This window comes from Borostomias antarcticus (genome assembly GCF_949987555.1).
Source record: "Borostomias antarcticus genome assembly, chromosome: 16".
NCBI classification, from domain to species: domain Eukaryota; kingdom Metazoa; phylum Chordata; class Actinopteri; order Stomiiformes; family Stomiidae; genus Borostomias; species Borostomias antarcticus.
Window position 1 is genome coordinate 18,056,013 of NC_140249.1, and position 20,925 is coordinate 18,076,937.

General features: G+C 48.0%; 1 protein-coding gene across 6 annotated transcripts; it reads right to left on the reverse strand.

Moving 5' to 3' along the window:
- Window positions 1-2,814: 2,814 nt before the first annotated feature.
- On the reverse strand, window positions 2,815-20,851 carry ambra1b (autophagy/beclin-1 regulator 1b). 6 transcript variants are annotated; one of them, XM_084450906.1, is made up of 19 exons: window positions 20,600-20,851; window positions 17,905-18,183; window positions 17,360-17,418; window positions 17,079-17,262; window positions 16,568-16,740; window positions 15,375-15,441; window positions 13,659-15,235; window positions 11,965-12,051; window positions 11,097-11,282; window positions 10,887-10,967; window positions 10,657-10,757; window positions 10,300-10,410; window positions 9,968-10,156; window positions 9,262-9,416; window positions 7,684-7,823; window positions 6,908-7,015; window positions 6,564-6,751; window positions 6,207-6,341; window positions 2,815-5,673 (listed from the first exon to the last, which is right to left on the reverse strand). In XM_084450906.1, exons 2-19 carry the CDS (start codon window positions 18,034-18,036, stop codon window positions 5,045-5,047), a joined length of 4,302 nt encoding a protein of 1,433 aa, XP_084307032.1. In that variant the 5' UTR covers window positions 18,037-18,183; window positions 20,600-20,851; the 3' UTR covers window positions 2,815-5,044. The 6 variants fall into 6 exon arrangements, with proteins under 6 accessions (XP_084307032.1, XP_084307034.1, XP_084307033.1 ...); XM_084450908.1 differs by having other exon boundaries at window positions 6,564-6,742; window positions 17,905-18,188; XM_084450907.1 differs by having other exon boundaries at window positions 6,207-6,338; window positions 17,905-18,188.
- Between the last annotated feature and the right edge of the window lie 74 nt (window positions 20,852-20,925).

Here is a 20,925-nt window from a genome sequence, read left to right on the forward strand (position 1 = left end):
AAACAAAACCTGAGCTTGTTCTCAAAATGTCACCAACTAACATCTTAGACGAAGTCCGGTCATCAGTTTGTCGTCCGAGGATTGTCACTCCCAATCCACGTGCGACACTCAGGAATGTTGTCTACTAGATGACTGCTCTGCATCTGAGGATCTCAATCAGCTCCTCCAATTTTGCCTTCATGCAATCCGGCACAGGAGCAGCCCTCCAGTGACATCATAGATCTACTGTCCTCACATGTGGGATGTAATTACCACATGGACCGTATGGATGTGTACACTATAAGCACCATGCTTGGGGAATAGCTCATGATTCTACAGTATCAATGAAGATACATATCAAAATGAGATTTGAATATTTAGATGATCAAACTATTAAGTCTATTAAGTCCAACAAATTCTGAATCAATGACACGTTTTGTAAAGTTTCCCATTTTTATTTAATTTTTCGTTGTCAACATTTACACAGGATCTTTGGTGTTCCCATAGCACTTGTTGAAATCTAATAATCTCAATTTAGCTTCAAATAACAGAAAATCTTCATCACATCATCACTCTAAAAACACTTTAGACTGTGACAAATACAGTGAGAAACGCCGTCTTTTCAAGACTACAGGTACATACTGTAGTAATCCGTCCTCAGACAGAGGCACCTTACCTCATTTCCTTTCCTTCATGACCGAACCCGCTGAAGGGACGTGATAGGCCAGTGTGAAGCCTACAGAGAACAGTCCTCTCAGAACAGCACTGGTCAGGGAGGGAAGGAGAACCCCGACTGGAGAACCCACTGTAGTCCACAACCTTTAGTCCCTAGTTTGAAGATGCAGCATAAAGGTTTTGTGAAAGAAATTGTACATACAAGCAGCTGCTTAAGGTGTGCATTTTCGAAGTTGGTAACTGAAGTCCGTCTAAAACCAATGTGTTAAGAAAGAAATCCACCACGTTGATAAAAATGCTTCAAAACTCTGATAACATGGGGAACAGATACATTGCAGTGGCAAGACAGCTCGCGTTATCAGATATTACTCTACTTTAACTCTCATATTAGTTTTCTTTTGTTGATGATTAGTATATCAGCAAGTCACAGTTTGGCTACATACTGTACAGCACCAAAGTAGAGTTAAGTAGATTTAATCTGATTTCAGAAGAAGCATTAGCATTTAAAAATTCAAAATTACGGATACCGAGGCAAGATTTCTTACTCATCCTCTCACTTGACCTATTTTGACACAGGTTGTCCCACATCTGTTCTGTAAAATCACACCAAAATAAGGCTCACAGAGCATCCAATATTACACAGAAACAATAGAGCTTTCTGCCACACACTGCGTATGAAATATGCTAAATCATGAAAACCAAAAAACATATGACGAATGAGAATGCTGAATGATCATAACATGGACATTTTTCTGTCAAATTAAGTATTTCAAGTCTGGGCAAAAGATACACCAGAAACTTGCACATTAATTCAAAATGGCTTCAAAACATGCCTGACCACAAAGAGCATGGAGTGTTAGCAGGATGATGACGTATAGACCTAGAGTCACTAGATAGCTTATTCTTCCATAAATTGGTGATTCATCCCAATTTATTGTTCAAAACCTCATTGGGTGGGGAAGCCAGGAGAGACAGATTTTTCATTAGCATCTACATGTTACTGTAAGTGTTCCACGTCCTGCTGCTGATGCTAATGATGATATGCTTTCACTCCTTCAACTCCAGAGATCTCATGCATTTTGGCATTAGAGAACTAATTCAGGCTGCAAAACAATTTGATCTTTTTTTTTTTTTAGGTAGAAAGTCCTCAAATTTCAAATGTACACATTGTTTCCTTGCTTTCAAAGCAAGTCTATAAAAAAAGGGAAAACTGGTTACTAATATACTGTAGTCATTGACACCAACAATACAGCCCCCCCAATGTCAATTCTCCAAGCTAGTATCATAAAATGGAGGCCTTAACAAACAAAACCAATGCTTGGATTGCAGGTTTCCCCTGTCTATAGACTGCTTTCAAAATAGTGAAACATCAATTCAGTTTGAAGTTCTCTTTAACAATGGGGTTTTGGTGTCAGGTAACCAGTAATTTAACTATAAAACAGGTACTTGTTTACTTTACTGAAGTTGTAACTATACGGTACTAAAACTCTAGTCTCACATCATAAGAATGCATACTCATCACAGAAAAGGTATTACATTCTCCATCTTTATGTCAACAAAGCTCTCGTTTTAATCATACATCACATGAACGTCAAAGACAAGAAAAGCAACTGAAGCTTACAAACTTGATGGTTTGATATAGCAGTAATATTTGGTGACACGGTTTACTTTCTGTATGTTGCTATAATGTTATAGTGTAGTTGTGGACCTACAGTATGGCCATCCGTCATGGGATGGGGGCCATGTGGTCGCAGTGGTGCGGTACAGCGCTCGTTACACAAAACAGACACATGAACAGCCAAAAAACTTTTTTTTTTTTCTTTTAAATCTTCATTAATCAAGTAAAGCCAGGAGGAGCATTCAGATAATTAAACTGTTTTCTTTTTTCACCTGCCAGGCATTTTCACTTTCTTCTACCCACTAAGACAGTTTGAGCAGTTTTCATACATGCAGTAAACAGCTTGCTTTGAGCCAGACACACGACTCACTGCGCAGCTCCAAAAAAACACTCCACTCTCCCTTCACTCACGTAGGTCCTGTACTCTCAATGTGGCGTAGTCCGATCACTTCTCTTTAACACCCACTTTCCCCCCAAAAGCACACGAATACCCCCCTCCCCCGCCCCCACACACACACACACAACTTAAACTCTATCAATAAAGATCCCTACAAAGCGATTATAATGTTGGATAGCTAAGCGTATGGGTTTAAAATGTAAAATAAAAAGCTTAAACTGCACAGGGCGTTTCGTTCTCTCGTCTCTTGCCCAGCGTGGTTTGGGGCTTGGTGAAATGATATGCTAAGGACACTGCCTGTCACAATAGGCTACAACCGGCCTCTGAAGACATTACAGTACAAAACTCCATCTAAAAACAAATGGTGATCAAGAATTCAAGTTTTTGTTTCCTGGTTCAGCAGGGGGTTGGTTGGGCGGGGCGTTAGTGGGGCAGGTTGAGATAACACTCCAATCTCTCTCGCCCCAGTGTGTGTGTGTGTGTGTGTGTGTGTGTGATGACGCACCAGACCACACGGTTATAGGCCAGAGTTCATTTTGTCTAGAGACATGCTACATATACCAGCTTTCTGCCCCCCACACACACACACACTCTCACACACATGCATAGAGACAACAAGCATACACACACAAACGACTCCTCTTTAGTGCTTTTCAAGCGCTGGGTGTGTAGGTGCCGGGGGGGGGGGGGTTGACTGAGAAAGCACCTCAGCAAAGACCTCTCACTCTCACTCTAACAGACTTAGCCAATCCCGTCGGCCGCTGCGACGCCACTGCCCCGCCTGTTCGCTCCTGCGCTCTCCGGTCCAGTCTCTCTCGCCCGAAGAGAAGGCGTGGCTTGGGGGGTGGGGGGGGAGGGCGGTGAGGAAGGAAGTTCACTGGGTGTGATTCAAGTCTACGGTCAGGCTTCACTAAAAAAAAAAATCCTAGTGGTAACGACTCGTGTGTCTCTGGTTGTCCCTGGGGGAACAGGTGGCCGGTGCAGCCGGGACGTAGGGTCTGCGTCTCGGACCCGGGCCGGAGCTCCTCCACCACACGTTAAGGCCAGAGTTGGGAGAGTGGAGAGGAGAGTGTAGGGGTAGGTCATCAGGGTCACTGACACAGCACGCTCCTCTCTTGGCCCCGAACAGTCACCATCGTAGTGCAACGGGAGGGGGGGGGGGGGGAAGGGGGCGGGGGGAGGACAGTGCTCTTCTGCGGTGGCTAGTGAGAACAAGCCCTCCCAAGTCCCGACACGTGTGCGGATTAGCGTATGCCTCGTCTCTCCGGTCTGTCGTATGAGAGATCGGTACTGACGGTGCTCCCCAGCGTAGCCGGGGGAGACGCAGCATGGCTGAGGACATGCAGTACAACAGCAGTACAGTTACACCTTCAATACAGTCAGAAATGATTGATAAGCCATGTAACAATACATCCACTGGTTTTGTCTGTCCACTGTACCTGGAGCTTGGAGAAGCAATAGGGGGCTCAGTCTTTCACTTCTGACAACGCGCACTGGACGCTCGAGGCTCGTGTGTAAATGACCATGATCCATTTGGGGGGACCTCTCAGACATAAAAAAAAAAAATCAACAATAGGCAGCTGCAGATACTCTTTAGAGGTGTGGCGGGAGACGTGGAGATGTTCGCACCCGCGCACGTCACCTCATGATTCACACGTTAAGGATTCGTTTTTTTCTCTTTCTCTCTGGTTATCATATTACAATTAAACATGTTCATACAACGTGGTACAAAACAGGTGTCAAAATAGAGCAGTGCTGATAACTCTTTTTTCTTCTTCTTCTTGGTTCTTTTCAAAATACCTCAACCGCACGCCAAATTAAATTCACATGGCACCAAACGCTGCGCAAAGTGGAAGCGAAACTCGGTGTCTGTGTTTGTCCCGTGTCCATACCGTTACCCCTCACATGGCACTTCTGAATGGAGTAACCTCATCTTTTGTCACGCCACTGCGAAAGAGAAACGACCGATAAATCCAGCACCCCTAACGCTGCCACATTTCAAGTAGAAGCCCTTTCTGATATGGAATGATCATACAACTAGGTCCATTTTAAGTGCAATGTAAGTGCACACCAATACAGAGGGTGGCGCAGGGGGCTATGCCACTGAAAGCTGATGGGTAGTAGCTAGGGGTGGGGCTTAGGCTCCTTCTTTTCTGGGCGGGAGACCCCGCAGATTCAAAGCACCCGTTTGTGGTGAGATAAGGCTTTTGGGAGAAGCGCGTCGTCGGCAAGACGTAGACTGTTTTTTCGAACGCGGCGGCGTCTCTGCTGAGGGTCTTTCGCAGACAGCGGCGCGGTCGCTGTTGTTGCCGGTCCGTCGCTCGCTCTGCTGCGCTCTCTCCTCGTCCTGGGCTGGAAGGGGCAGAGTCACAGGACTACCTGCTGTAAGGGTCACCAGGGTAACCGTCTCCGCTACCGCGGCTGCTGCGGTTGTTGTTGTTGTTGTTGTTGCCGTTCCGACTGCCGCTGGAGGGGTAGGGGCCGTGCGAGGCGGAGGAAGAGAAGTGCAGGGGGGAGGAAGAGGGGCCCGGGTTCGAATCGTCCATTCGTCCTCCCTCGAACACGTCGTCCATGTCCGTGGCCAGCGACAGCCCCGCTCCGTCCGAGTGTAGGGCGGGGGGTTGGGGGCGGGCGAGGGAGGGGGGACCCCACATGGGGACCTGGTGGGGGGGGTGCTCCAGGGTGAGGCGCAGGGTGTGGGCCTGGCTGGGCTGGGGCTGGGTGATAGTGAGGGTGAGGGGGCAGGAGGTGGCGCGGGAGGACGACGCGGAGGGGCCGGGGTCGTTGGGGTCGTGGCTGCCGGCGGGGGGGCGGCCGGCGCCCGTGCCGGTCTGGGAGCCCCTGTGGATGCGGTGGCTGACGATGATGTTGTTGCCGAAGCCGCCCATGGACGCCATGGTGGTGCTCTGCTCTCGCTGCACCACCGCCGTCATGCCCCCCTCCGCGATGAGCCGGCGGATCCGGGCCAGGGCGTCCTCTCCTGGGGCGTACTCCGGAGCCTCCCCTGTTGGAGAGGAGGGATGGAGACTAAGAACCAGGACATAACCTTCTTTGGATAGATGGCTCCCTTTACAAGTGGACATGCAGTCAAATGTATCTTTTAGTAAATAAGCCTAAACTATATTGATTGCACAAATTCTAATAAGGATGTCATTGTTGGGGAGCTATGTAACATTAAGCCACAGATTTTAACTGACCAGGAAAATAGCTTTATCAATGATTTCTGCTTCTGTAGAACAATTATGACAGTGGCTAGCCACAGGAAATGACCTTTGTCGAGAGGGGGGAAAGGAGAGATTCAATTATATTTGTTGAGTTTGAACTGGCCAATCAATGTCTGGTCCTTTTAGACGAACAAGAGGCAGATCACTCTCTAGCTCATTCAAGGGAATTACACACAGGTTATAATGTACCTCTCCTGACCATTGAATGTACCTTTATGGCCATGTAAAAACCATGTAAATGACAAACTTCAACAGGTGATATATCTGGCACTGTTAGGAATGATAGTAGGATCAGTAAGGTGTGAAGGATTACCAGTGTTAGAGGTGGAGGTGCTAGCCTCTGTGGAGGCGTCCCCCAGGGCGCTATCCTCGGCCCTGCTGGTTTGAGGCTGCTCCAGGCTTCCCTCAGCCCCACTGCTGGTGGAGGGAAGCTCATGATGGGTCTCTGCTAAGACAAGGCAAGAGAGAGAAGCTCCTGGTGAGTCTGCATTGAGACATAAGTTTGTCTAATGAGCCCAAATGGACATACCTTATCTGTGAAAATATCAAAATGTCACCAAGTTCTCCAAGTTTAATTCTAGAGATAGGAATGAATTATGGTAACTAGGAGGATGTCTACATATCTATTAGCAACATGTGGACGTCTATGAGATCTCAGCTAGGTCCCTACCAAGTGCAGCCTGGGAGGTGCAGGGCTCAGGGAGGTCCCTCTCCGTTTGCGTCTCGGCGTTCTGTAGCTGCACGATTGCCGTCTGGGTGCCCTGTGAGGTCACCGAGGGGGCAGGGTGCCGAGGCTGGAGGCCAATTGCATTCATCAGACCCATGTCTCTGTCCAGTCTCCAGCTAGATCTGCTCGGTCTAGAAATGGACACGCACGCGCGCACACACACACGCACCCACACACACACAAAAAGGATTTCAGGATTGAGTTATGAACAAGTAGGTAGAAAGAGATGTTAACGGAGATGGAACATGAACATTAAGAGTTGGCGACATGGTCTCCAGGGTTCTTACCCTGGTCTCTCAGTTCCACGGGTTCTGCTGGTGCCCCCACTGTTGTTGACAGAAAATATGGGTTCTGTGCTTGGTTCTGCTGGGCTCTCCCCATCACTACGGTAGAACCTGAACAGAGATTATTATTAATTTACACTGAGGATCATGACGTTGTAGTAATTTGATCTGTCACTGAGGAGGGATTCCTCCGTGCAATCATAAAGACGATGACCTCATTAGTGACCGATAATTGGCCTACGCCAATCTAGTGGCTTCCTTCCATTAGAATAATCTAATCAGGGGTCAACTGGCTGCCAGTGTTGGAGGTGGCAGATTGTAGATGAGCCCAAATCTGAAATCCGTAGAGTAGCCTCAGTACGTCTTAAAGGTAGGATAGACTATTGTGATGAAACCAGGAAGTGTAAGCTCGATTTACTTACCTCTATCAAATCTAATGGGTGATGGTCATGCAAGCAGCAGGGCTCCGAAGTACCAGCGTGAAATGCGCTTCTTGGTCATATTGTTATTGGTCATATTGTTATTATTAAGGAATTGGTCAACCAAGTCCAAATACAAAAATTTCATCCTGCTGCTTCTCCTCAGAAATCAGACCTATTCAACTACCAGGAAGAGTAAGCTAGACTTTGAAAATTCAACCAATCCATAAAATCGGTAGGTTGACAGGCAGGTCAAAAATCACCTACCTTACATTTAAGCCTGAAAATACTGGTACAACGCAATGTTAAGAGAGAAGTGGTTTAGCAGGATTCTGGGTGGATATGGACAGGAGGACTCACACAGGCCTGCAGATGACCAGGTCCCCTTTGTTGGTTCCGTAGGCCAGCCCCATGCCCGGGTCTGGTAGCCATCTGGCTGAATTGATGCTGACGTGTCTGCGCTGGTCGGGCGCCATGGGGTAGACCACGTTGAACACCATCTAGGTAACGATGACAAACAACAACATAAACAACCAATCACAGAAATGACGGTAAATTGCAAACAAAATTATGCATTACCGTAAAACTGTTGAAAAGTGACATGTAAAAAACAAAAACAAAGTGATGTCTATCTACAATGATCCACTTGATGTGTTTATGCTTTGAGGAAAATGGTTTGGATGTAATGGCTACGTAATGCCAATGATGTTCAGTGGAGGAGCCATTCAATAAATCCATTTAAAAAGTGCAGTGGTTTTATATTGTAGTGCTACTGGCAATACAAAAACCTGATGCAGCATAACAAGGATGCTCTGTTTGTCTGGGAAGTGGAGAGGTGGGAGGTGGGAGAGATGGAAAATGACGTCACCCATGAGGTAACCGTGTTAAGGTTAGACATTAGACAACAGCTCGGAACAAAGATGGACGTTAGCTAGCTTGGTTTCTCAAACCAGTAGATAATGCACTACGCAGTATTTTGTGCATACAAAAGGGGTAGTGAACCTGTCCTCAGATAACAGTTTGGGAATACTGCGTGTACGACTGATTTAATGAGACACAAATGCTTATAAAACAGTATTACTAAAGTTTCACTTAGTTACACAGGGAACTGCCATCTTGTTCACGGCTTCCAGAGCGAACTCGGGGTAGGGTTGAGTGGTATGAGTTCACAAGTGGAGCAAACAATTTGAGAAAGGCATTCCAGTTAAAACTGTGAGTAGTATCTCGTAAATCACAACTTCCTGGGCCAAATGGAATGCAGCATTATTATTTGGATACTGTTTTTGAGGGAGATATATTGGAAATTTCATATGGTGCAATGCTTTCATAGACTGACATAAAAGAATACAGATATAAAATCTAGAACAATGAATTCTACAATCTGAAGGCGAACCTTCATAGTGGAGAAACTAGCATGGTTCCACACTAAGTCAAATTTTTCCTGACATTCACTGATTAAAAAGCTGAATTTCTATGACCTATGAACAGAAAACAGGCGTGTTTGTGTAGAGCAGAAGAGGACTCCCTCTCCCATATAGATTGAAAGTAAATTTAGAAACTAAACATTTAGCTTTTCTGTTGACTAGGCCAACTCTTAACACTCAGTCTTTTGAAGTCATCATTTTATAGCCAAAGCTACAGTACAGGAGACTGTATATCTTGACCGAAGTGATTGCCAGCAGTTATTGATGAACAACCACTCACGTGCCACAATATGGGAAACGTGTGAAATAACCCAATAAAGAAAAATACTGCATGGAAATATTACATTTTGATCCAACGACAACTCAAATTTAAACATGCTGCTTACAAATTTCCCTGATATTCCATGACTTTCCCCCAAAAAAGATAAAATCCCCTGACTTCCCATGCCTGGAATAGACCTTTTGGAATGGGAACCCTGTTCTAGTTACTCCCTCTGCATAGTCTCAGTCTCACCCTGATGGAGGTCTCTCCACCGTGGGGCTGCTGCAGCCTGAACACTTGCGCCACCATGTGGTCGGTGGAGGGGTGCAGCAGTATTCTGCGTGAGGCCAGGCCCACCATCACATAGCAGCCCATGGGAGACAGGCTGACAGAGATGGCATTGGGACCTGAATAGAATGACAGTCAAATGACCAAATTAATAGTGAAATCCAGTCTAAAATTTCAGTTTTTTTTTTTTAAGACTAGCTAGTTGCTACGGCACTAGCTAATGGGGATCCTTAAAGGAGTAGTAAAGGGAAAATGCATTTTTAGCCCCGTTTTAAGGTTACTTATGATCATATACAATGATTCAGATCAAAATGTTGACAAAACTAGCACTTTTGAGAAAGTCTGATAATTGAAAGATTTTTCACGGTGCCCACCCACATCCATTGTATGACCTAAACGGTGGTAGAGCAATTATCAGACTTTCTCAAAAGTGCTAGTTTTGTCAACGTTTTGATCTGAACCATTGTATATGATCATAAGTAACCTTAAAACAGGGCTAAACATGCATTTTCCCTTTACTACTCCTTTAATAAAATATCAAAATATCAAACAGACTAGATAAGAGCACGCAATTAGCAAACAATACCACTTTACAGGTATCCCATCTATTCTTAGGCGGACCAACGATAAAATTCCATCTCAGGGTTCCTGGGGTCACTGCGTGACTCACCGAATCTCTTGGTGTAGAGCATCTCCCCCAGGTTGTGCGGGGCCAGCGAGTACACGGCCAGGATGCCCTCGTCGGGGAACCCTCTCTGGCTGCTGGGGATGAAGACAGCCAGGAGCTGCCCGTCGGCCGAGATGTCGCAGCTGGCGTCGTTGTAGATCTTGCAGTTTGGCACCAGAACATTGACTGAGGCTGAAGGGGGTGTGGGGGGGCAGACCGAGAACATGGGATGAGAGGTCGACACCGAACGAACCTAGCCTCTGAGGTAGATCCAATCAGTCAAGACAAACATTGCAGCTGGCTGAACAAACAACAACGGGATGTGGCTGCGGTACCGTTGCTGATCTCCGGCAGGTCAAACTTGGTGAAGTCCCACCACTGCAGCCGGTAGGTGGTGTTGGCGATGTTGCTGGCGACCGCAGACTGGCCGTCCCCGATGGAGGCGCCTGAAAAACATGAGCAACGTTAGTGGTTGGAGCTACCCGGATGAGAACAATGCCATTGGTCGGGCCAACAAAGGTCACGAGCAAAGTTCTTGGCTAGCCGTTAGCAACGGGGCTGAATGAATAGTGGTGGAAGACCACTGGCACTGATATTTGATAGGGCAAAGCAAGTAATGGAAATTAGATACTACTGCAATTTGAGATGTGCAATGTGACATGTACTGATAGTGACATGATTTGGAGCTGTACCTGCTAGGACCCTGTTCACCGAGGAGTGCGTGGCCAAACCAGGCTGTCCCCTTTCATGGAAGATTCCAGCATAGGGCAGGTACTCGGGTAACAGGAACCGCCTTTGGGGAGGAGGACAGAAACGATGAGAAGGGGCCATTCTAAGCTCTCTGTTGCGACCCTGCGTCTCCGTTTGTCAACGCCGACAGCTCGGCCTTCCCGGCGCGACCTCGGGCGAGGAACCGACTTACCGAGGGACGAAGCGTCCGAGCGAGGGGGCAGACATTCTGGCGTTGCGTGGCGTTCTGTGCCTCGTCCGGTCTCCGTTATCACTGTAGCGAATAGAAGATGATGGGTCAAAAGAAAACAACACATCTCCGGATCCCTGGCTCCGTGTGAAGGCGAAGGGAAATGAAACGCAAATGAAACGAGAGTGATAGATTCTTTTCTGGCGGACTCACTCGAGCTCCTCGAAGTCCACCTCGCTGTTCTCCATGGAGGCGGAGGGGTTTCCGGCAGGGCTGTCCGAGGAGGACGACAGCGTCCTCAGGCGGTTCTGCTGGTAGCGCAGCGAGCGCTGGCGGATGCTGTCCCTCCTGGACAGGTACTGGATCATCCGCTGGGCGTAGTAGGCTGCTGGGGACAGCCTGCGGGGCGACAAGCAGGGCCAGCTGGGTTACGGGGAGGGCTGGGGATCGATTAGAATTTCAAGAATCGATTCGATTCCGATTCACAAGGTTTAGAATCGATTATCACAATTCGATTCGATTCAATATCGATTCGGTTAGAGTTACTAAAATCAGTTTTTTTTTTAGCTGTAACCTTAATAACATGACTGCCAAGTTATGCAACACATCAATACTATGGCTGGGTATCAATACTGATTTCCAAAAATGAATGAATGAATCAGTGAATGAATTAATGAACTTTTCATTCCTTCATTTATTCATTCATTCATTAAATAAAAGATCAATTTTGGGATTCATGAATCGATTCGGAATCATTTGATTCAGAATCGATGAATCAATTTTTTAAACCCAGCCCTAGTTACGGGGGGGAGGGTGGGCCCGACACTAGTAACAGCCCTCGTTCTCTTCCCGTTTCCTAACCGTTTAGAATCAACAGGGACATGATGTGGTTACATTGCTAGTAGGCCTACATATCCACATTCTGTATACAGCCAAAGCCCCGACCATCTACACACAGGACCACCCTAATAAACAGATGGGGCAGCTCAAATGGTTTTTAATAGTGTCAACGGAAGCTCCAACTCAATAATAGTATTTCGTAAAAGGTGTGGTTGGGTGTTGTTGTGCGTGTGTTGTTTACCTGGCTGGGTCTGGGTAGATGGGGTGATCCCTGGATCCTGCCATGTCATAACGGGAGAGAGACAGCAGGGAGGACTCCAACAGCCTCCTGTTCACAGCAGAAACAAGAGAATCACATGCAATCTGAATCAATTCCCATTCAGTCTTTGAAAAAAGGAGACCAGATGTAGTCTCCAACTGTAAAAACTCTGTCAGAGAAGACATACTGTATGGGTGTGACTGTGCCAGTGGATTACAAACGGTATAATCAACTTGTTGAATTCGGCCCCGTTTACAAGACTACGAATTTTCCTAAACAGGAACGTTTTTCTTTTGCGTTTTACAAAACGTCCACGTTCACACAACAGTATTGTGATAACGATCCGCATTCAAACGGATACGCAAAAATGATTGAAAACGCTGTAGTAGGCTTTGCATGCCAAGCCAGCAGGCTACAGGCTTTGGACATGGCCTACGGAAGTGTTCCTTCCATCTATGCTCGAGCCATTCACAAAATAGTCCCACCAAACGCTTGTTCTCCCAGGTCTTTGCCACAAATGTTTTTTGTTTGCCTTCATGTAGCCTAACAAATGTTTCCCTGCTGATCACAGTAGGCTAGGGCTTAAAGTGCGGCAACTTTTTTGCTGGAGGAGTGAGATCTCCATTTTAAGAAATGTTGGTAATTTGACATTACTGTTAAAGAAATCTAATTCATTCACATCCTTTATTAACACCGCTTCCACCAGGTTTTCACACACCTGTCAGACCGAGACCGCTGTGTAAAATGTAGGCCTATTATTATTTCACAATAGTAAGCACAGTCTTACACATTTATATTTTGTTATATCATATATAAAAACGGATCTTTAACAGCACACAGATATGATGTGAACCTAAAAATGACGTGTCTTTTAGCCATATCGACTGCCTTGGGCTTCATGGCCTAGCTGATTTGTAGGTTATGCTATAAAAATATGTCATTTTGCTACCAGGCTATTCTACTCGGTTCTACTATATTTTGTTTAGCTATTCTGTGTTATTATTATTATTATGTTTTTCTTTTCTATATGCAGTAGGTCTCTCCCTCTGCAGTCAATAGGCTAGTCCTAGGTCTCGTTCTGAATGGTATTTCCCATTATTGCCCGTTAATGCCCAGATTATGGACAGCAATCGTTGTGCCCAGTCAGCTAAGTCGTCTGGCGAGGGACTAAAATGCTTTAGGGTATCCAGATGTGGCTCCGGGGTTTTAAAACTGGGGTTTTAAAACTGGTCTCGTTTGGGGTGAGTTACCATGCGCAAATCTTTTTTTGTCACTAAATTAATTGGCTTATATTTAGTTTGTTCTCCTTTTATTTAGTTATTTGTTTCCTTTCATTATCTCACTACACTGTGTTGTGAGTAGTAAAGTTAGTAAAGTAGGCTACATCCCTCATATTCTTCTATCACGCATGCCTATTAGGCAGTGTTGTCACCGTTTTCACAACAATTGCGTATTGCCAGTTCGCACGGCAACGATAAGGGTGGCGTTCTTGAATCATTCCACTCTGGAACCCGGTTTCAGGCCCCCAAAACACCGTTGTCATGCCGTTGAAAGGCCGCACCGCAACAAAATGTTTCCGTTTTACGCAGGGGTCGTTGTCGTGTAAACAGGGCCCAAGTCTGAGCAAAAGCCCTCAGAGGCCAAAAGGCCCCCTTCCTCAGGTCCTGCTTCCTTACCTCCTGAGAGAGTCCTCGTCCGGGTTTTCCACAGGCATTTCCTGGTTTAAGGCCTCTGGCGGTGCGTCTGCCGAGCGGCCCGAGGCGGCCTGCCGGTAGACCCTCTCCCACTGGCCCGTCTCCTGGTTGTACACCAGGCCCACCGTCTGCTCCCCGGACTGGGGATTGGAGACAGCGATGGAGAAGGGCACCGAGCCGCCGCCACCGCCGCCGCCGACACCGACGACCCCGGTGGTCTGCTCGCTGGGCTCCCTCACCGGGGCCCTCCTCTCCTGAGCCTGGGGGTCTCTCCGTGGCCCCTGGCCCCCCTCCTCGTAGGCTGGGCTGGGGGGCTGCCAGGAGGGCGGCTCCAGGGTGGAGGCGGAGGTGGACGAGGCCGGGCTGGTGCGCTCCCAGCGCTGGGAGTCGTGGTTGAAGGTGAGCAGGTTGTGGCACGCCCGGCAGCGGTTCAGGTGGCCCCTGGAGGAGTGGGCCTGCGAGCCGGAGGGAGGGGGGTTGTTCTCCGCGCCGTGGGGGGGCGGGGGAGGGGGCTGGTAGTGCGTGGAGGCCGAGGACGAGGGTCCGGGCCTTTCAGGGTCAATGTTGTTGTTGAGCAGCTCCTGCGTCGGCTCCTGGCCGCCCTCCACACCGCCGGCGCCCCCCAGCGGCGACTCCAGGTCCTGCATGCGGTCGAACTCCATGAAGTAGCGGCTCAAGTTGCACTGCAAGACGTTGCGGAAGGAGGCCGGGTTGCTGCTGCGAGTGCCGTCCCAGAAGGGGTGGTGCCCGCTGCTGGTGCCCGCCCCTCCGCCGCCGCCCCCTCCCCCTCTCTGATTAGCCCCGGCGGAGCCCGGCTCGGGGCCCTGCGGGGGGAAGCCCCGCCCCTCGGTGGCGGAGGTATACACGGGGGACTGGGAGTTGCCGTCCTGCTGTCGGAGCACCGACAGGAGGCTGACAGAGGAGGAGCTGGTCCGGGGGGGCAGCATCCCGGCCCCGCCCTCGGCGCCGGCGCGCATGTTGAGCAGGCTGCGTGTCCAGTCGGGCCCGGGCAGACGGGCGGAGGGTTCGTGGCCGGGGGGCTGCTGGCTCAGAGGCTGACCCGCCAGGTGGGGGGTCGGTACGGAGCGGCTCATGGAGCTGCCCCCGGCGTAGTACACCGAGGTGAAGGCGGAGGGCCGCTCGGAGGGCTGCCGCGGCTCGGTCCGCGCCGACGAGAAGGTGGAGGCGTGGGGGGGCTCCGGGGGGGCCCTGGCGGAGGCCGGGGGCGGGCCCTCGCCCAGGGAGGGGCTGCGGTTGGATGTGCAGCGGCTGCACAGGCACACCATGCCGAGGTGCTGGGTGCAGCCCGGGTAGGGCGGCCCGCGCTCGTGGGAGGTGGGGTACTGGCCCAGGGGCATGCTGGGAGGCTCGCCGCCGGCCTCGGCGCTGGGGCGGGGCTGCTCCCCGCCGGCCGGCGCCCCCGAGGAGCGCGAGGACAGGATGTGGAGGAAGTTGTGGAGGATGGGCGTGCGGCGGACCGGCTGGGAGGGCAGGAAGGAGCGCTGGCGGAAGTGGGGCATCTCCACGCTGTCCATGGGCACCTCAGAGTCATCTTCATTCTGGGAGACAACACAACAACAAATATCAAGTTATACTACAGTTGTTTTTGCTGTGAAAGAAACTATTCATTCAGCCTGAGAGCACATATCCTATTTTAAGAACTCCTCAGTTCCTCAGATTGTATATGGAGAGACTCACCTGCTGGTTGGAGGGGTTCACTATAGCTGTGAGAAGATTGTGCCCCAAAGGATCAAACCTCACCAACCTAAATATAGAAATATATTTTAGCGTCAAATGGTCCACCGCTCCCAACAAAAGGCCAGTTACTGTTTTCCATTTTCAGCAATATTCTTATAAAACAAGGGCGATCGCCAGATACGTCTCACACCACATTGCCACAGACCCCAGATGACCCCCCCCCCCCCCCCAACTCCATGGTCACGTACGCTCACCCCCGGATAAACAACTCAATTTCATTGAGTCACCTACTGACAGCTACGAAAATCTCCCCCAAAGCAACATTAACACTTCATATCATTATTGGGCTCGGCCTGTAATTTGCTCTCTTCAGCGTTCGCGACCAATATTGCTGCAAAGTCAGCCTCTTAATGACAGCCTTACAAGCTTTGTATTAGGTTTCTATTGTTATTGAGGTGATTACATACTGTTTGAACTTGATCCTCGGCTTCCATTCTTCCAAGCTAAAAACTTTAACTGGCTGGATCTGTCCAATGCAATTAGAGGCTTCACCTGCTCAATGCGATTTGATTGGCTAAAAAAAAAATGCTGACAGACCTGCCAGAGGCTGCGTTCCGAATCGCATACTTCTACTTTTTACTACCAGTACGTACTACAGCTACCCTTAGAAATAATGTACTTTGCACGCAGTGTACATCCAATTGGGACATGTCTTGTCATAACATTGCACCTTGAAATTTGACCACATCCGTCGCTGTCCATAAAGCCACATTCGTCCACAGCTGGGATTCATCAAAACGCCTCCGGCGCGACTCGCACATGTGAGATTTCAGCATTTCCGCTGAGCACAGGATTGTGGGTCAGAATAGACAGAAAAGTTGCTGGCTTGCATACTGCAAAATATGACCGGATGTAGTGGGACATCCTGGTATTTTTGCCATACTGCATGTGGCATACTATGTATTGGGACATACTACATCAACTGTTGGCGTATTATAAAGTATGGAAGTACGTGATTCGGAACTCAGCCAGACCGAAATTGTGATCCCTATGTCTCTCCAGCCCCTCCTGGGCCCTATGGGGTGAGACAAACATCGACTAGAATCATCCATAGAGCGACATCTAACGCGAAAACATTTTCTTTTTGGCTCATGTGTCTTGTCTGAGCTAGGGGGGGGGGGGGTCTACCAGACCTGACTCTCTCGGTCTCGCTGCCGGTCTTGACCACGGCGAAGGGCTCGGGTCTGCTCCAGTCCCAGAAGTGGAGCTCGTTGTTGGTGGCGATGAGCAGCAGCTGGGCGGTGGGGTGGAAGGCCAGCGAGGCGATGGCCACGTTGCTCTCTGTGAACCAGCTCTCGCTGCCGCCCTGCAAGGCCACGGAGGGGGAGGCCGCAGTCGTAAGTATATGAGGAAACTATTAGACAATGGTTGTAACCAATTCAGATGTTGGCATGACTATCGTAAAATGTATGGCTTCGAGACAGTTCAGCACCATGTGAACAGCGTCTAGTAAATGGTGTATACAGTATGAACAGCTCCCTGCATTACTGTGAAGGACGGGCGGTTTGGCACAGAGGTTAAATAAATATTGTACTCAACAGTTACAAGTTAACATTCAATTTTCCTGAAAGTAACACCACTATTTAATCTATTTAAGAAGAACTCTTTTCTGGAGGTCTGATTTGAACGCCGAGTGCCACTCACATGTAGGTCCCAGATGCGGACTTCTCCGTCAAGGCACCCGGAGGCCACCAGGCCAGGGATGGTGGGGTGAAAGGTCACGCACCAGGGCGTACGGCGATGGCCCACCAGGGAATGCAGGCACTTTCCAGTTTTCACCTCGGTGATGTAGATGTTGTGATTGACATGGGTGGAAGCCATTAGGGTCCTATTGGAGGGGGGGCATAGAAGGGCAGCAGGATTGAATGTAGTGCCGTTATAACAGGCACTTCCCATGAACCCATTTATGTGGTGGGGTCCCTTACCGGTCCGGGCTGAACGCCAACAGGAACGTTGATCGAGGGCTGTCCGGCAGCTCCACTTTCTGAAGGGGAGCAAACAAACAAAGCATAAGCCAATCTTACACGGGAGGTACGTGATGTTTTGTTTATTTTTTAAACACGCGTTAAGAGTACACAGTGTGACTACACATTCCCAAATCAGCAGGTCTTTTAAGTAGGTCTTTATATAACCATGCCAATCCCCTTTAATTGTTTCAGCACCAACTTAGTATTGAGTTATGACTCCCAGAAATAGATTAAAAATGATCGAGATATACACTCGGCTGGGTTTCCATGGCGATGAGTTAAAGGCAATAGCTTTGTCCCAGATCAAAACGCCCACTGGAGAGAGTGAGAGTGGGCAGATCGGGGCATTCAACACCATATTCCACTAAGTGTTAAAGCATGCAATGTGGAGTGCTGCTGTCTATGGACGACAAAAACCCCTTGTCTATATTCGTCTGTCCTTTCGTCTGAAACACGGGCGCCGTTCCTTTCTCCACCCTCCCGTCCCCGGCGCCTCCGCTCACCTGATTCTGCCATTTCATCCAACGGACCTTCTCCTCCACCATCTGCTGCAGGAGGCGCTGGGAGCCGAAGGCCTGCGAGCCCCGCTCCCGGCTGGACAGGATGCGCACAGAGTTCCTCTGGCGGGAGGCCATGGCGGTCGTCCTCCTGGGAGGAGGGGCTCCGGTCCACTGCTCTACCCTCGCTGCCTCTGCTGGCCTCCCTCTGCTGGCTGGCTGGCTGACTGCTCAGGGGGGACCGTCAGTCACTTCTGCTACTGCCACACACTCGCCATGGACAGTCTATGCTGGGAGGAGAGGGGGAGGGTGAAGAATGGGATTTTGAGTTGGCTGTGAGGAAGGTTTCGTAAAAGACATAGAGAGAAGCGGAGTTGCCCAGTGTAAAGGGTTTAAAAATTAGGTGGGAAAATTTGACAATATAGACACCAAGGCCAACTTCAACATGTTTATTATAAGCAGATTGGCCTAATTATTATGTTTACTGACAGCTAGAGGCAGCACTCCCCAATGTGGGCTAGGGTGCTATTTAGGAGATCGGTTCTAAAATATCTTGCGTCCTTAATAAGGACCATGCCAGCCCGGGGCAGCTCCCATGCTGGCTACACCCACAGCCAAAACTCGAGACCACACAACTGGAAGTTTGCCTAAAAGATGCATGCAGTCTTTAGAAATAGTCGTATTTTGGTCACAATTTGGCAAAACACTACAACAAATAAAAAATGCAGCAGTATCAAAACAAAATTACCAGAGAGATCAGTTAGCACCCTCTTAAAAATCTTAGATTTGGAACTCAAAAGACATTTAAATGCCAGGAACATTTTTCTAACACTTGGGCGGGATTTTTTCCAGTAAACAAAGATGACCAACAACACAAGAGTCAAATGAGGGGAACACACAATCATTGGCAGGCTCGGCCTAGCACATTATTTTAAAACCATGACGGGGTGGGCCTAGCCGCAATTCCAAGAAAGACAGACGCCCAAACACAGATCATCATTGTGCTCTGGAATTTTCATTAATTTGGTTTTCAGGCACAGCTCACCAGCCTTCTCTATTTGGCTTGACTTATCTCTAAATTACAATCAGGGGGGTTGGGGTGGTGTGATAAGGCATTGTGATTTATCTGTGTGTCTATATAGTGAATAGGGGAATGCTGTGGCTTCCTTGCAGTACATGTCGGCTAGGGGCTGCCAAAGGCTAGGTGCGGTCCCTGACAAAGGCATACCACATAAGCCTACATGTGTTAGTAAATACAAGTAAATGCTGAGGACACGTTTTGTTAAAAAGTGTCTACCAAGTGTAACTGAATTCTATTAACCCACCCAATTTGGAAACACACTTGCACTTACTGGACCTAAATCAAGTGGCACAAAGCACCATTAATGACCGAAATACAAAGACTGACTTATGAGAGACGTGGTGAACTAGCTAGTATGTCTAATATCAATTTCCTTCCAGGGTCAATAAAGTACACCACCACCAACACTACTACTGCTGCTGCTGCTACTAGCGCTGCTACTGCTACTACTACTACTAATAATAACAATAATAATAATAATACACCTAATAGACTTGTTGGGCATGTGGTTAAATACATAATCAGGGGCCAACAGTGTAATATTAACACGTGTAAAGCTGAAATCAGTATCAACAAATTCTTAAGCATATTAGCTAGGTAAATGCTGATGACAATTTCAGCTGGTGACTGATAACCATGGCAGACCAAAGCAGGCTGTCTGGCTGTCAGAACCCTCCTCTGAAAGAGATAGGAGAGAGGTCTGAGAAACATGGTATCCCAATATTAGATTCACTTTCAGACTCAACAAAAGCAAACAGGCTAATCTAAGACCACAGCAAAGGTCAGTGCAGCTGGACAAGCATCAACATTTTACCCAAAGTACTAATTCCCTAACTGGTTAGCTAGGTAGATATGCATTTTAGAATGTAGTATCCTTTACCTAGCAAGCTAGCTAGATAACTATCAAAGCGGTCATCCAATTACATAGTTTGAACAGACAACTTTCTGGTAGTATAACACTAGCTATAACTAGTTGGTAGAACCACGTTAGTTGGTCTGATAGGCGAAGTTTGGTGTAACGTCGTTAGCTAGCAAATGAAACAACGTTAGGATCCATTGCATTGCAACAATCAAACACCTTAGCTAGCTGAAATAAACAAATGTAGCTAGCTAGCTAGAAAATGCTAGCTTGCAGCTAACTGGTTAGCTACGTGTCATATTCGATAGACAAAGCTAAAGTCTTCATACAGAAAGGCTTTCACTAGCTAAGTTACTAACGTTATCTGCTTCATATCAATGTGATATCATGTAAAAGTGACAAAGCAATTTTGTAGCCAAGAATTTTTGCCAAAGATCACAAGAAAGGTGTAACTTAACTAACCCAGAAAACCAGCTAACGTTAGCCGTGTTATCCCGCTCAACTTGGTAACCAGCCAATACAAATAATAGCTAGCGCAAGTTAGCCAGCTAGCCTTCTGCTAGGGAGGGGAGATAGTAGGATAGCAAATCTTGCCCGTCCCGGATATTAGCATTGGCTAACGAGCTAGCAGAAAAAACTAGAACGCTCATTTTCAGAGAAAACTTAAAATGACATTAGCTAGCTATGTAAACAGACAATCGTTAGATTGTTAAAACAACAACAGGTTTGCTAATCCAATCGCTCAAGAGGCCATGGCCTACCTTTCTTTCTTGAATTTCTCTTGAAATTTGACATCATAGGCGTACCCGACAAGGCTAGCTGGACAGTTAGCTAGCTAGTAAACATGAATATAGCCAGCTACAGCAAGTAGCACTAGCTTACCCGCTGCCTTCAACAGATTTACTAAAACGACTGACTACTAACAACCTAAGATAATTACAATTAAAAACATTCATTTCATATGGGAAATACGATGTAAATGTTTTCCGCTAGACATGCAGCTAATGCGTTGTGATAGCTACACCCGTGTACTGCGTAACTAGCGTAGCTAGCAAGCTAGCTTCCCAGTACAGGAAACTGTAGAAAC